The sequence below is a fragment of the Poecile atricapillus genome, chromosome 1 (assembly GCF_030490865.1).
Source record: "Poecile atricapillus isolate bPoeAtr1 chromosome 1, bPoeAtr1.hap1, whole genome shotgun sequence".
NCBI classification, from domain to species: domain Eukaryota; kingdom Metazoa; phylum Chordata; class Aves; order Passeriformes; family Paridae; genus Poecile; species Poecile atricapillus.
Genome location: NC_081249.1, coordinates 170722855 through 170737541, shown reverse-complemented (window position 1 = coordinate 170737541; position 14687 = coordinate 170722855). Strand labels below are relative to the sequence as shown.

At 37.6% G+C, this 14687-nt stretch overlaps 1 protein-coding gene across 11 annotated transcripts in view; it reads right to left on the bottom strand.

Moving 5' to 3' along the window:
* The window catches only part of WDR20 (WD repeat domain 20), a 46187-nt gene that overhangs the window by 6221 nt on the left and 25279 nt on the right, over positions 1-14687 (bottom strand). For 2 of the 11 annotated variants that reach the window (XR_009279557.1, XM_058857190.1), the window contains exons 2-4: positions 11721-11903; positions 5878-7155; positions 846-976 (exon numbers count right to left, since the gene is read on the bottom strand). The exons of 1 other annotated variant lie outside the window; for it this stretch is intronic. Coding sequence is in view for 4 of the 10 variants with exons in the window: in XM_058857190.1 (XP_058713173.1) it covers positions 887-976; positions 5878-7155; positions 11721-11903 (1551 nt within the window). In the remaining 6 variants the exon portion in view is untranslated. Of the gene's footprint in view, positions 1-845; positions 977-4075; positions 7156-11720; positions 11904-14687 lie in introns of those variants that run through there. 8 more of the 11 variants (XR_009279576.1, XM_058857309.1, XR_009279608.1 and 5 more) reach the window with 7 other exon arrangements.

The following is a 14687-nucleotide window of genomic DNA, read 5'->3' as shown; positions in this document are numbered from 1 at the left end:
GTCTTAACAGAAGAAAGGAGCTAAATGAATTTGTTAAGATTGAGCAGCACCTACCTAAAATCCAGCTTAAAAACCCAGAAAATAATATGATCTTGCAAGTTATTTCCTTGACAAGTTTGTGCAACATTATTAAAGGCAAGTAAAATGAAACCTTCACATTTCAAGGCATATTTTGCCAAATATCTTCTCTGACCACAAAACCGGTGGAAGTTTCAGGCTCACAATGACTAACTATTGAGAGTCAATAACCAGTTCTTGCATCATTTGATATAACTGGATATTCCAGAAGCGTTCAAGCAGATTACATTTTTGTTCCTTCACTAGCCTCTGTTCTTAAATATGCATCTATATTCTATGTATAGATCGTCACAATGGTTAATCAATACCTTTGAAGTACCACAAAGTTCTCAAGTTTACGTAAGATGATTGCTTCAGCTTCAGAGTATTTTTGCATAAGACACAAACAAGAGTCCTCCCTGTCAGACTGGACTCGAAGTAACTCACTTTTACACTGAAATTCCACAAAAATGCCTCTGAAACACTAGTAAATAGCATTTGTTTGGCTCCTTCTTTGTTAACAAAGAATCACTGCTGCAAAGGTGAGACAATCCCTAACCCCTCAAATGGAAGGGCAACATCTGAAATCTTCACCTAAATTTGCTCCCAGAAATTTTGCAGCCAAAGTTTTAGACTAGTTTATTTTAGTTCAGATGAGTTTCATTCTAGACTATTTTTTTTCCAGACAGAAAATGCTTGAATCATTTGTATGCACCATATCCTCAGGGCTGTAAATTCAACAACCATTAGGTAGACACCAAGATCTAAAGCTGGAATAAAGAACATACCCTGCACCAGAGTCCACAGAGGAAAGAGCTCCTGTAGAGTCCTAGAAGGAATGACGACACTCTGCCCCAGCTCCTACCGGACAGGTGTGCAGAGAGAATCTAGATACAGCCATGTCTGTGTTCTGCTGAATCTGAGTTTAAACAAGGTTTGAAAAGTGGTTTGGTAAGTATTCTGTTTAATGTTACTCTAGCTCTAAAAAAAATAGCTACCATAAGTCATGACCTTATCATCAAGATTTAAACATCAAAACATCTGCACAGTCTTGAGATGAATTGAAACATTTTCTCAGAGCAGGTTACAGATGTGATCAACTTCTTAAAGCATGGCAAGTTAACAGTTTCATTGTGGCTATTTGTTCAGCACAGTGTGAGAACGTAAGACCACCTAAGCACTGCAAGATAAATTAAAACTCAAATGTGGAAAGGACTATTGAAAGTTATCTACATTTACAGTTCAATCACACATTTTTATTTAACATCAGTATACAGAGGACAACCCCAGCAAGTTATTTTGTAATGTCAAGTATTTAGTAAAGTTCTTCAGCTGTAACAGTGACAATAGAACAGCTAAAAATAAGCAGTATGAAACAAACATGATCTTCTTAAAATTATAAATATACCAACAATACTTCTTAAAGCTTAATTATTGCAACAGTTAAATTAACAATAGTTCATGTTAGAAAGGCTCTATGAAATTTATTCAAGTTGTCAAGAAATTAGATGGAAGTGTAAAAAGGAAATACATATGAATTTTACTTTTGATTTTCACTAAAGGTAGTCAATACAATTTTGTACAGTATCACCTAACATGTCAATCTTTAACAAACTCCAGTATACAGAATCATAAAATGCAGAAAAAATAGTTTAATCTTTACATGTAAATTGACAGTAAATTAACTGACACAAATTTTATTATTGTAACATAAGCAGGCCAGCATTTTAAATATGAATTTAGTAGTTTTATGTTGTTAAAGGGGCAGACAAATACAGTCATTCCAGGTACATACTCAAATTTTAAGAGGTGATAATTCAGAACATGGGTTTTCTAGAAAGTGTTTAGTAAAAGTCATGTTATTTCCTAATCCAGACATATCCTCATCATAAAGCCTTTACAGGGTTATGATCTCTCCTGGCTTTACTGGAGCCACTTGTCACACCTCCTCACACACGCGCACACACACATACCTTGCTATAAATATCACACCAGTGTACTCTAGGTTTAATTTACCCTGATAATGTGGGTATGCCATGTGCAACTTTGCTACTGTGCACATTACAGAAAGCTTCAAATTTTAGCATGGTAACCTGAAGTCGTATAGCTGTGTTTCAGTTTAACTATAATCATCCCTGAAGTTTATACAGATACCGTATCACGTTGAAAGAAATCTATTTGATAGTACTTAAATACCAGCAATTGAACTTCAATTGTAATGATGAAATGCTCCTTTCCACTGAGGAAGAATTAGTATGTATAGCTGCTCGTCTCACTCAAATATAGTACATGAATGTGTAAGTACTTTCACTAAAACAGAAGTCATACTAAAACATGATACTGTACTACAATTGTAGTTAACTAGAAAATTCAAGGATGTTATAATTTAAGTCTAACTTTTCCTGTACAATAAATCAAATAAATAAATTTCATGTGCATTTGTTTTACAAAGTGGTAGGATGCTTCTCTTGCTAGGTTATACACTGCCATTTCACCTGGGGGTACTTCTGGCCAATCTTACCTTGAGCTTTCTGACACAGGGAACTCACCAGCGACTTTCATTCACATAAAATGGAATCGCTGTACAGACAGTGGTCAGTTCTAAAGTCCAACACAGAAATCACAGAAGTAGTTACTCTGACCACCGAGTTCAGAGAAGACTTATTTTGCATATCCAAGTACCACTTTGGTGTTTTGTGGGTTGGTTTTGTTGGGGTTTTTTAATTGTTTCTGCAGATATTGTAATTCAGTTTGACATAGCTATAAAGATAGCAAATGAAGTTTACTTTTGTTCCTTCCAAATTCTGTTTCTAAATTTCCAGATTAATCCAACAATTCTGTAATCCCATTTAGACTTCCCATCAGGGCCTGGGAAAGACAGGGGTGAGAGATGACAGCTAATTGTCACCATGTTGAGAAGAAAAGCTCATACTCTTGTTAAGGCAACCTATTTTTCTGACCGCCCTGAACCTTCTCTCACAGAAACCAGCTCACAAAAAGGAAAAAAAAAAATAAAAAAATTGAAACTAATGAACCCTGAGCCTCATCCAACTTGTTTCTAATTGAATTTTGCCATTCACTTCGCTTCACTGACTGGGAGTTGGCAGAGCAGTTCTGGAAGTGCAGTGCAAGAATGGTACATCCTGTGAGGAAGCTCAAGGTATGATTTTGTACACACCGAAACAGTAATTTGGAAAGTTTATAAACAAACTGTCAGGACACTGTCAGCATTGTACAGACTATCAGCTATCACAGGGATCATGGCTGAAGAGACACTTCTGGATTTGTTTTCCACTCAGGGCAGCACAAGCCAAACCAGAAAAATAAACAGAACTTGTCATACACTGTCCAATTATCCAGCCTATGTTTTGATGGCTGTTGGAAATGAGAGGGAAATGTAGCACTGGCTCAATGGAAATTACATTAGACACTGCAAGCCTCCTTTGCTTTTCCATCCAATTCTTTCTTTAGGCTGGCAGTGGCATCAATTTAATGAAGGCCTTTTGAGGCAATGATGGAAACAGCAGCAAGATTCAGAAGCTTTCACTCTATAGAGTTGGCAGACAAAAAAGTGACAGAGCTTTAAGATCACTTGGGGAGCCATATGTCAAAGGAAGACTAGAAATAGCAACTTTTAACCCCAGAACAATGGGACATCCTAGGATAAAACAGCTGGTGAAACAGAAATGATGGTATATAACCCAGTAAGAAAGACATCACCATGAGTGTTTTATACTTTGACAATTCTCATTAAATAAAATTAAGTGCTTTCCTATAAACAAAAAGGATGCCCATAATGTCCTTCTGGCACAAGTATTTTCCTAACAAAGCCCTGTAAACATGCCACCAAAATTTAGTTTTTACCAGCAGAGTGAGCTCACTAAAAATGCAAGTGAAATCAGAAAAACAAATTAATTTGAAAATTTCTAAGTAAATACATCCTAAAGAAAATGGCATTTACATCAGTGTGCAATATATTAATTTTGAAAGTGATAACTTCAGCATGAAAATTACTTACCTGTAGTTAAAGTTTTCCATATTGGCCAATACATAAATCCTGATTTTTGGTACTGCATACTTTATCTCTGAAATATTTGAAATGTCATATTCCAAATCAAAGTCAATACACGAAAATATTTAAGTTATACTTAGTCTAACAAAACCCACCTCAGCCACTGAAAATAAACGTGACAGAGTAGTGTTTAATAGTATGCAAAGGAGTTTTAGTACAAAAAGAAAATGTAGCTCACAATAGCAATCTGAGGCACTGCTGTAATTAGTAAGATGTGAAGTGCACTGAGTCACAAAAGTATAATTGCTTTAATACTTTCATTTTGAGCAAACATTTTAAATAATTTAGTGTTTTAAGGGAGTGCTTTTTTTTTTTTTTTTTAATTAATGCTGGATTTGTAGTTCTCAGGCAAAAAATACTTTTAGGTAACACTTTCCTCCCTTCTCTGATAAAGGAGCTTTCAATTTTAAGTTTTTAGATTCAACCTTAAATATGCATAAAGATGCAGAACAGACACAGATTCTTATGCATACCTACATTGTGACAAATTTGGTAAGATCTCAAAAAAGCCTACATTATACAAACAATTTTAAGAAAAATTATTGAGTTTTACTTGCGAGTTTATAGTAATGAAGATGTGGTATCTAAATATATACAGTACCTCTACTTCAAAAGTCAGATTTATGAACCAAATGGTTAAAATCTAACAAACAACAGATTTTCATTTAAGCTGCCCAACATGGCATTATTTGGGTATTACCAGATAATTTCTTTTACTTCAGGTGATAATCTACATTCCCTTTCAGAAATTTTCACAAAAATAATGGTTCTTTTCCTCAATTCAGCTCTGGAAATGTTTTCATAGCTGTATTCCTTTGAACTGTTACTGGCTGGCAGAGTTATTGTAGCACAAAGTACTTTTTAATGTAAGAATCACCACATTCAGCTTCAGTCAAAATTTAGCTATCTATACATTGGAGAGAAGAAAAATAAAATATAGGTGTTCAAGTGCATCAACATCAAGAGTGAAAACTAGTAATAGACTAATGTAGGTTCAGCTGATGGAACAGGTGCCATCAAAAACACGAGCTTGTAGTGGTTTAACTGCCTAACAAACCTGACAGGAACAGAATACTGAAACTACTGAGAGAAAGCTTGCAGGATTATCCCTAACTTAAATACATAAATCAAAACCTGGCTAAAATTAGAGTTCCTTGATAATACTGATTCACAATTCAAGAGCATAAACTACAGTCAGTACAGGGCTCACAAATCTGTGCATAAAATGGCTGATGTTTTAATAAGAAATGGTTTCACATTAATGGCAGGCCACCACAGAGAAGTATGGAGGAATAAAACACTTTGGTTTTCATTTTTTCAGAGGCTCACGTTTCTCATTAGACTTAGAAGCAGCAGCTTTTCATAAGCTACTCTCATTGGGAGTGCTTATTTTGTAGAAAGCATTAGAAGGATTATGATTATTTTAGTGTTTGACAGGTTTTACTTCAATTTTTACATAAATAGCTTTCACCATATTGTGGTTATGCTTAAGTATAAGAACACTGATCAATAGTTTAGATGCACAGTATTTATTTCTTCTGCTGGAAGGCAACTATATTTAATAATTGTATCCAAGACACTTCAAATCATTCAGAAATATGGCATGCAGTATCCAAAAGTATGGCTCTGAGGATATTTTTTTTACATTAAGCATAAAGAAATTTTATATTCAACATTCATTATATTTCAAGAAAACTATCTATTCAGAGTTCTAGTTCTTTGATGCAGCATTAAGGATTAAAACTTACCACTTTACCAGGCCTTGCCCATGTGCAAATAAATCCCTCCTGACAAGCAGTGACTATACAGTCTTCAAGAAAAATTAACACAGTCAGTCTTTCATGTGCTATCTTTTTACAGATAAGAGGCTCTAACAAGGGAACATCTTCCATTCGGGGACAGAGAGGTGTTCCCAAAGTTTTAGCTGGGTCCGTTTTGGTTTTAGTAACTAGGTTCAGTTTGTCACTGCTCTTGCTAGATATATGTCCCATGCTATGGTTTCTCTTGTGATCTTTTTCATGGTGTCTTTCCTTCCGATCGTGTAGCGATAAGGTTGCAAATTTACTAACGCCAGAAGCAATGGCACCATCCATGACACTGCTTTTACTGCCAGCGTTTGAGACTGCAGAGTGTGGAAGGCTGTTTGACCGTGGAAGAGGAGGGGGTACAGAGTTTCCAGGTGTTGTGATACTGTTTCCATTACTTCCTGGGTTAGTTCCACCACTTCCTGCAGGTGGACTTGTGGCATTCATGACATTTGTATGTGTCCTTGCTCTTGAGAGAGGTTGGTGGGGGAAGAGGATATCTTCTGTAAGATCCCACAAACAGAGCTGTGTGTCCTGGCCTACTGAACCAAATCTGTATGTAACACTTACTGGACGACTGTCTGTAGAGTTCCTTTTGGATAGTCTAGATTGCGTGCTATTTGCTCGATCTCTGCCAAAATGAAGGTCTTGGAAATCCTCATCACTTCCGCTAAATTCCATCGGGTCACTCTCTTCTACACTAGTGGTATATGGATCAAACGCAACAACACTGACCCACGATTTATGTCCGTGGCCTCTCGCTATAACTCGACAGTCCACGAAAGACCAAACTGTCACCAAGTCATCCTCTCCGCCTGTCACTATGTATTTCCCATCGGGGCTCCAACACACACATAGCAATCCTCCAAAGTAGCTTTTCATTGTACCATGCAATTCCACTGAATCAAAGTTAAACACGCGAAGAAAACCATCCTGGCTCACACACGCCAAGAACTTCCCATCAGGGGAAAAGGCAAATTCATTCAGGGCCCCCTCACCTACTGTCCATTTAAGCAGAGGGTTTCTTGTGGATTTACTCTTGCAAGTATGCACTGCAAAACTCTCTCCTTGTTTAAGTAGCTGGTAGTGCGGGGCTGTGGTACCACAAGTGTGCTCCACGTTATACAAGTACATATTGCCACTGGAATGAGCTACTAGGAAAAGGCTTTCCGAACCTGGTACCCATTTTACACAGGTTACTCGGGACTTGTCTATTAGTCTCTGTGAAAAACAAAGAAAATACACATCAGAAACTCTGAAAATTAAAGTTTTCATTATTACCTGTAAATCTGAGCTTTCTGGGGGATTAGGAGCAATACTTAAATAAACTTAACTTTTTAGACAAGAACTATGTTACTGTATTTGCAAATATTTATCAGGCAGTAAAGAGGGAATTATTTTCAGACAGTGCTTTCAAAGGTTACTATTATGGCCCAGTCACATTCCACAAAGACCATACTTCAGTTGAGCCAATCTGTTACAAATCTAAAGGCAGTGCTCTTTGGTTTACTTTTCCCTGTGTAGGTTGAAGAGCATGAGACGGAAACAAGAAAACCTTGAATAAGCTAAAGGGAAAAAAGGCAGTTACTCATCTGTATTATACAGCAAACAGGTTACAAATCAACAGCAATAAATTTAGGGCTCTGATTTTATCTGAAATCACAAATAAAATCCAACCTCTGAAAAAACTCTACTAGCTTTTACTGATTCAGGGAGCAAAGGCTGCATACACAGTGACCCTGTAATCATGTGGCTGGAAAGTCAGTAGGTAAATGCAAGGGGCTGGGTGAATTCACAGGGCACCACAAACTTTTCACCTTGGAATCCCCAACCTCCCATTATTTTTCTTTCAATAGCCAAGGACCTGTCAATACTCTGTTACCACTTGATTAAGCACTTTCCTTAAAACAAAACATTTTAATAGAATTCATCACTGCAAAAGAATGCAGACACATTAAACAAACATTCCTGGTCATAATGTCTTCAATGATCTAAGAACTGAGAGCTAAAGTTTGACTCCTTTGAATACTGTAGTTATGGTGGACTTCCACAACTTACCATGTTCTCCATGGCACCACTCAACTGCAACTTGCAGACAAGTAATTCTTTACAAGCACATTCAAGATTTGTATTTGGCATATTGATTGTAAGCAGAAAGAAGAGCTGAGCTACACAAAAGGTAAGAGTGCAAATATAAAGAGCCTAAGGAATACCAGAAAAAGTTACAAATGCCCTAAAACAAAGAAGAAAAAAGAACTCACCCAAAACTTTGCTATGCTGTTTACACACAAAAACCTCAAATTAATGGCTAATGCATTAACTGTAATCTGTTGTGGAACTGTCACTGGAAAGCAGGAACTGGCCATTTTAGATTACACTTCTGCTACTCTCAACCTTGATGTAAAACCAGAAAGCCTCTCTCTTGCAATTTCTCATTGGTTAAAACAGCTATGGTGTATTTGAGAGATGTAACTAAACATGGCAACGTTCCTTCAAATTGAATAGTTATAAAATAATACAGTCTGTGGTTCTGTTGTGATATTTTAACTAGTTTGTCATGTATTCACTGATATATATCACGCATGTCTCAATAATGATGGTATCAGAAACATCAGAGAGAAAATGACCTGGCACATACCAGGAGAACATGGGCAGGGAACACCAGCCCAGATGGTTTCCCATAGGCACCAGTCTTCTCATTGCCAATGTGGCAACAAAAGCAAAACTTGCTCTCTACCGAAGCAGCTCAATCTGACATACAACCTCTACTTAAGAGCACCTGCTCAACTTCTATACCAGAAATGGCACTTTATGTCCATAACCATGCTGGGCTACATGATCCTAAGTACTGCAGAGAAACCTGCAAACCTGATCTTTACTTCAAGGAGGCTATGAAAAATGGAAGATTACAATTTGCAATGAGAACAGATCAGCTAATGGGAGACAAGATGCAGAGACACTTTAACCTGACATGCACAAGTAACTACAATGCCTCCCCTTCTCAAGATAAAAATTCTGAAGTTATGATTTTTGGGAGTTTTAGAAGCTTTCAACTGGGTTCACAAAGTTCTGCAGCACAACAAAGCCAGACCTGCAGTCAGTAGGAGTAGCAGATGCATTACAAGAATGGCAGTGTCAGCAAATCAGTGAAGGATGTGAGATAAAGAGCTTATGTTCAGTTTGACAGAAAAATAGTAAGTGAAGAAGCTTCACTCAGCAGTCAGGAACATGAGCCAAGATTATCTTGGTCATGTTTTGAAGAACTTGAAGGGACAGAATTACAGGCACAGGCCACAAAGGACTGAAAAACCTGAGGCAACCAACTACAACCTGGAAACAACTGAATCTGCGTGGTATTTTCTTACTCCCCAAACGAGTCAAATATATCAGTGGTTTAATTTTGACACAGCTGGAAGGAGTACCACTGTGGATACACACGGATTTAGGCAGGCAGCCACAAGCTGCACAGGATCTATCACTCACCTCAGCCTTTTAAGTCCCTATCATCTTCTACATCAATAGAATTTTTTAAAAAATTAATAACAAGTTAAGACTATGCTAGGGCTATTGCATTTTATGTTCAACATAACCTATCATAACAGGTTGATTTATTTAATGTATCATATATATTCTGATTGCTATTCTGTTTGCTCTACCACAGCTGAACTGTGGCTAGTCAAAGCAGAACTTTGGGCTACCTGAAGCACCAAATTGCTCACAGGATAGGTGGTGAATTCTATTACCTCTAGCATGACAATGTAGAACAATGTTAACACTCATTTAGACCATCCTGTACCTACAGTTATTCTGACTATCTAAATTCAAAATATATTCAAAATCCAAAAGGCACCTTCATCTTGAAGCAAATGAGCTGGTTCAAACATCAGTGCTCACTAATGTTTCTCTGAAAGGGGTTTTGAATACAAGCCAGAACTTACAAACACATCTAAGGCAAACTTCAATACTGTAATTGACAGAATAAAAACATATATATAAGTTTTAGAGTTGGTTGTAACTGCAGATAAGGTCAGCGAATTTGTCATTTAACTGTAGCCTACTGTGTGTGTAGTTTTGGTAGCACTGAGCAAATCCTTACATTAGCTTGGCAGAAGAAAAATCACCTCACTTACATTTCCACTGAACTGTCAAAGGGCGTAGTTCCATCATACTGAAGTAATCTGCCTATAGTACAGACAAAAAGCAATACTGGCTGATGGAAGTGACTTCAATGCTTCCAACATTTGGGGAATACCACAGGAACTATTCAGCCTGCAACACAGCTTTGCACTGTAGTCACCAGACAGTAAATGCCATCAAAGCCTGGAAACGTGCACTGTGCCTTGATGTAAGTATCCCACCAGAAGGTTCTTTAAAGGAACCGCAGCTCAGGTACAGGTGTGGGAACTACTCTGTGATATGAAACCAGCTGTTTAGAGTATGTCTGCTACCCTTCTTAATAGTTAGAATATTATCATACAAGAATAAATAAGACACTTTTTGGGGCGGCTGGATGGGGGTGGTAGGACAATGCTAAAATGAACATTTCAACTACTTACACAGAGGTTTCTACCAACAGACAAAAGATTCATTAAAAGATTCTCCAGCACTATTTCCCACTCAAGCAGAGACACAGCATTTGGGACAAGGCCAGGTAGGAAGAAAAACGCCCCTCTTCTGATCTACATGTAGCTACTTTTAGAAAGCTGAGGAGGAATTAGATCTAATTATAAAACATCCCCAGTGAGAACAATACTTCAATCTTCTTTGCACAAGAAAGGAGCAAGGCAACACATCTCTCTGAGGTGGGAAAGGTATACTTTGAAAGCTGAGCAAGGCTTAACTTCATCTGTAACGTTCTAATCCAGTTTTGAAATCTCAAAAAAGAAAAGAAAAACAAACAACAAACAAGAGACATGCAAACCTCTCTACAGAGCTGGATTAAAACAAAAAAAGGAGCAAAAGAATAGTTCTTCCCTTCCCCCCCCCCCCCAAAAAAAAAACCACCTCCACCAGACCACCCAAATTCCCACAGCTTATCCTCTGCAGAAAATGCTATCACAAGTTACTGGACTTCTTTCCTTATTAGCATCTGGACACACTCCTCTAAGAATGTCAGTGCTACCAGATACTCAGAGCCAGTCATCCTGTAACTTGGCATTAGTGCTCCCCATAGTACTCTTTCTATCTTTCCATCTGCTTTTTCTGCTACTATGCAATATGGAGAGTTTCCTTCCAAACATCACATGGCCAAGACCTCACAAACCCTCAGCATTCCTGTGCATTCAGCTTTATATCCTACTCTTATCCAAGCAAGCCTTTAGGAATATTTGATATAGGCAGTTTCTGCTGTAATGTCCCAACCATAAAAATTTGTATTTTTAACTTATCATAAGTTAAAAAGACTGAGTTGAATAGTGGCTTAACATTTTCTTCTTCATTGGCAACCTGAAGCCCCAGAAGCAACTGAATTCAGACCACATGCAGCAACATTTAGATTTGTAGACCTTATTTCCATCTCTAAACTGTTCTCAACTCTAGTTACAGTTTTACCCAAACTAGAAAATCCTAATTTTTAATCTTAAACCCCACAAGATGCCTTTATCTTTTCACAATGAATAACATTTTAATGTAAGTACTCCAAGCCAACAGAACAGCTGAAAAACAAAGGCAGTGACTGAACAATAAGCTACACAGGCAAATAGAGCCAGATCTACTGAACTTTGAAAATCTAGGAACTTCAATATCACAGATACATTGCATGCAACAATATTAAGATTTCTACTTACTTCCTCATTAAATAATTTGCTAGTTTCTTTTTTAATAGGGTCTATAAGTTGGACCTGGCCTGCAGAGAAGCCCACTAGTAGAGACACACTTTCTGCTGTGGCTGTTAAGTGATTGAAGTCATGGCATGTAGGCTGTGTTCCTTTGTATATCCTTTTGTCTATTGGTTTACTCAAGTCCGCAGCCTGCAAAGAGAGCAAACAGAATTCAGACAGTTTATCACAATGTGTGCACATAACCACATCTATTTGAAAGTAACGTTTATACCACACAACAATTTATGCAGTCACAAAACCCTACTTTAAAAAGCATTTATGAGACCTCCAAGATCTTATCAAAGTATTTCTCTCTATTACACAAGTACACGAACTACACCTGCCCTTGCACATACAGCACATGACAAACCAATGACAAGCACTCAGTAGCACCAAGGCTCCTGTGAGTCCTCAAGATACCAGAAGGCTTCTCCTGTCACAAAAGCCATCACAGAGACAAAGTATCTTCTAATTTTCTAGTAGCACATTCTCAGTACTGAGTACAACCAATTTTGCATTAAAAATACCATATTCTCAATCACACAATTCTTGAACTGTAAGTCTATCCTTTAACAACAGGTAAACAAATGATATTATTCTCCTAATCACAAAAAATTATCAACCAGCTCTAAAGAGAGCATTTTCTAGGAAGTGACTGAAGATACTGATACTTTGATTATAAAATACATTTTACACTGCTGAGCTACAAAGTAATTTGCTTCTGAAAACAAAATTCAAATATAGCTCAGACAAAATAAGTGCTAACAAAACTGAGGAATTTCAATATAAACAAATTAAGATATAGCACTAAGCGTCAGAATAATCAAAAGGAACAGAAAAGCAATTTTAAAGGCTCCCTCGCTTGTGTCACCCCTGTTTATCCCCATATCATTTCTGAACAGACAACTAAATCTTTCATCATCCAGAGATTAAACCCCACACATTTAATATGCAAGATCATACATCAGGTTCAACCTTGTTTTTTAACCTCCCTATTTACTAGGTTCAGAGTCTGTAATTAGAAATCTGCAGATACTCAACAACATTACAGGCCTCAGATGTAGCTGTGATTTGGGGCTCAGATTCTAATTTTGATATATACTTTTTCAGTATATTTAGTCAGAGGAAATCAGGCCAGCAATTAAAATAAACAAGCTTCACATAAAACAGAATTGCTCCAGAGCATTAAACCTTGGAGGATGAGGTCTGAAGAGCAGCAGATCTTTGGTATTCATAGAGCTACACCAAGAGAAACTAGACCTGTCAGTAGGGAAAAATTCTAACCAGCTACACAGGTGAGCCATTTCCAAGGCAAATTTAACTACAGGATATGCATGACAAGCATTTATACACAACAATATTAAAGTTGCACTTATGTTTTGCAGCATATATTATAAACCAGTTTAATCAGGTATACGGTCTCCTGGTTAAAAACTCCAAAATGAGATGATGTATTACAATTTCTAAAGTCAGCAGACAAAAAAGTTACTCCCCAGAGTCCTGAGATCCATTATAAGCTAAAAGAGAATATTACCAATGCCTCTTCAAGGAGAAATTAAATAGAATACTAGCTCTACTGGGAGATGGCAGGATAATGTGCATGCCTGCCACAGAGCATTCACAGGCTGATTGTAAATTTGTGATCTGAATCTGAAAGATCAAACACTAAAGGCCTTAAAGTTACGTCTTAGACTGTGCAACATTCCCTTAGCCTGTATCACTACAAACAAGTGATGACAAGAGAGAACTCCCAGAACTGGGGTAGCATTTCTGTCTGGAAGAGCAAGCTACACAAACACATAGCCATACCTCAAATAAATGCAGAACTAAAGCAAGCCTATCAGACTTGAAGTTCTTTCCTCTGGACAGACGTTACAGGAGGACTCAATGCCTAAGAACAAAGATCCATTCTAAAGTAAATACAACTTGGCCTGAATCATGCTGAATGACCAGAGCACCACAGACTCTCCCAGCCAGCAGAGGATACAGGCATTACCACCTTCTTTTGAATCCTCACTGTCCCTTTAAGCAGGAAAGAACCAATAGCTGGCTATGTTCAAACTATACCTTGCTCTTTTGTCTGGGCAAGGTTTTACATCACTAGCTTTTGTTTTTGTTGTCCAACAACTTTGGTGTGACTGAAGTTCCCCATCTCTTGAAATTGTGTGGTAACAGACCTAGCAACACATGAAATTCTGATAAATTAAATCTAAGCACATACTTCACTGTGCTTATTCTAGCTGTTCTCTGGGAACCAGATGGCACTGAGAATCTGTCTGAACTTAAATGAAGTATAAATAAACTAATTCAACCCAGAATTAACCAGGCTTCTGCTGACAGGGATGCCCCGCCTTTTATTTACATGCAGCTACTGCTTTCAGTTACAGCATAGTTGTCTCATGGAGGTAAGTCAAATTTACAAGCACTAAAGTACTGCTTCGGTCTAGATCTCTCTTACTTGAAAGAGAGTAGAATCAATGGGCACAGGAACTAGGAGACATTTTCTTTATTTCTGCATGGAGGTTGCTATTGGATTGTGCTAAGAACAAGGAAAGTGCATACTCATAAAGTTCAATCATGCCTGGGACGCAGTGTTTCATCAGCTCACCACTAAACCCATTTGCTATTTTGTGAAAGATGTGATTGTCAGAGAAAAGCTTTTACATGAGATCTGTGTCCATAAAAAACTGTCAAATCCTCGGATCTGACACGCTACTGAACAAGGTGATACGAACTGCCCCCCACTTAGAAGTGGTGATGTACTTTGAAAAAACCCAGAAAACTCCTGGGATTAAGTATGACCAGGCATGGAGGTTAAAAGCACAGGAGCAGACACCCTCAACCACAGCAGCTGGCAGCAAGCTATTTGCACATTTCCTGTACCAATGCCTTTAAAATTTTCTTCTGAAAAACACTCAGCACTATTCCAGCCTG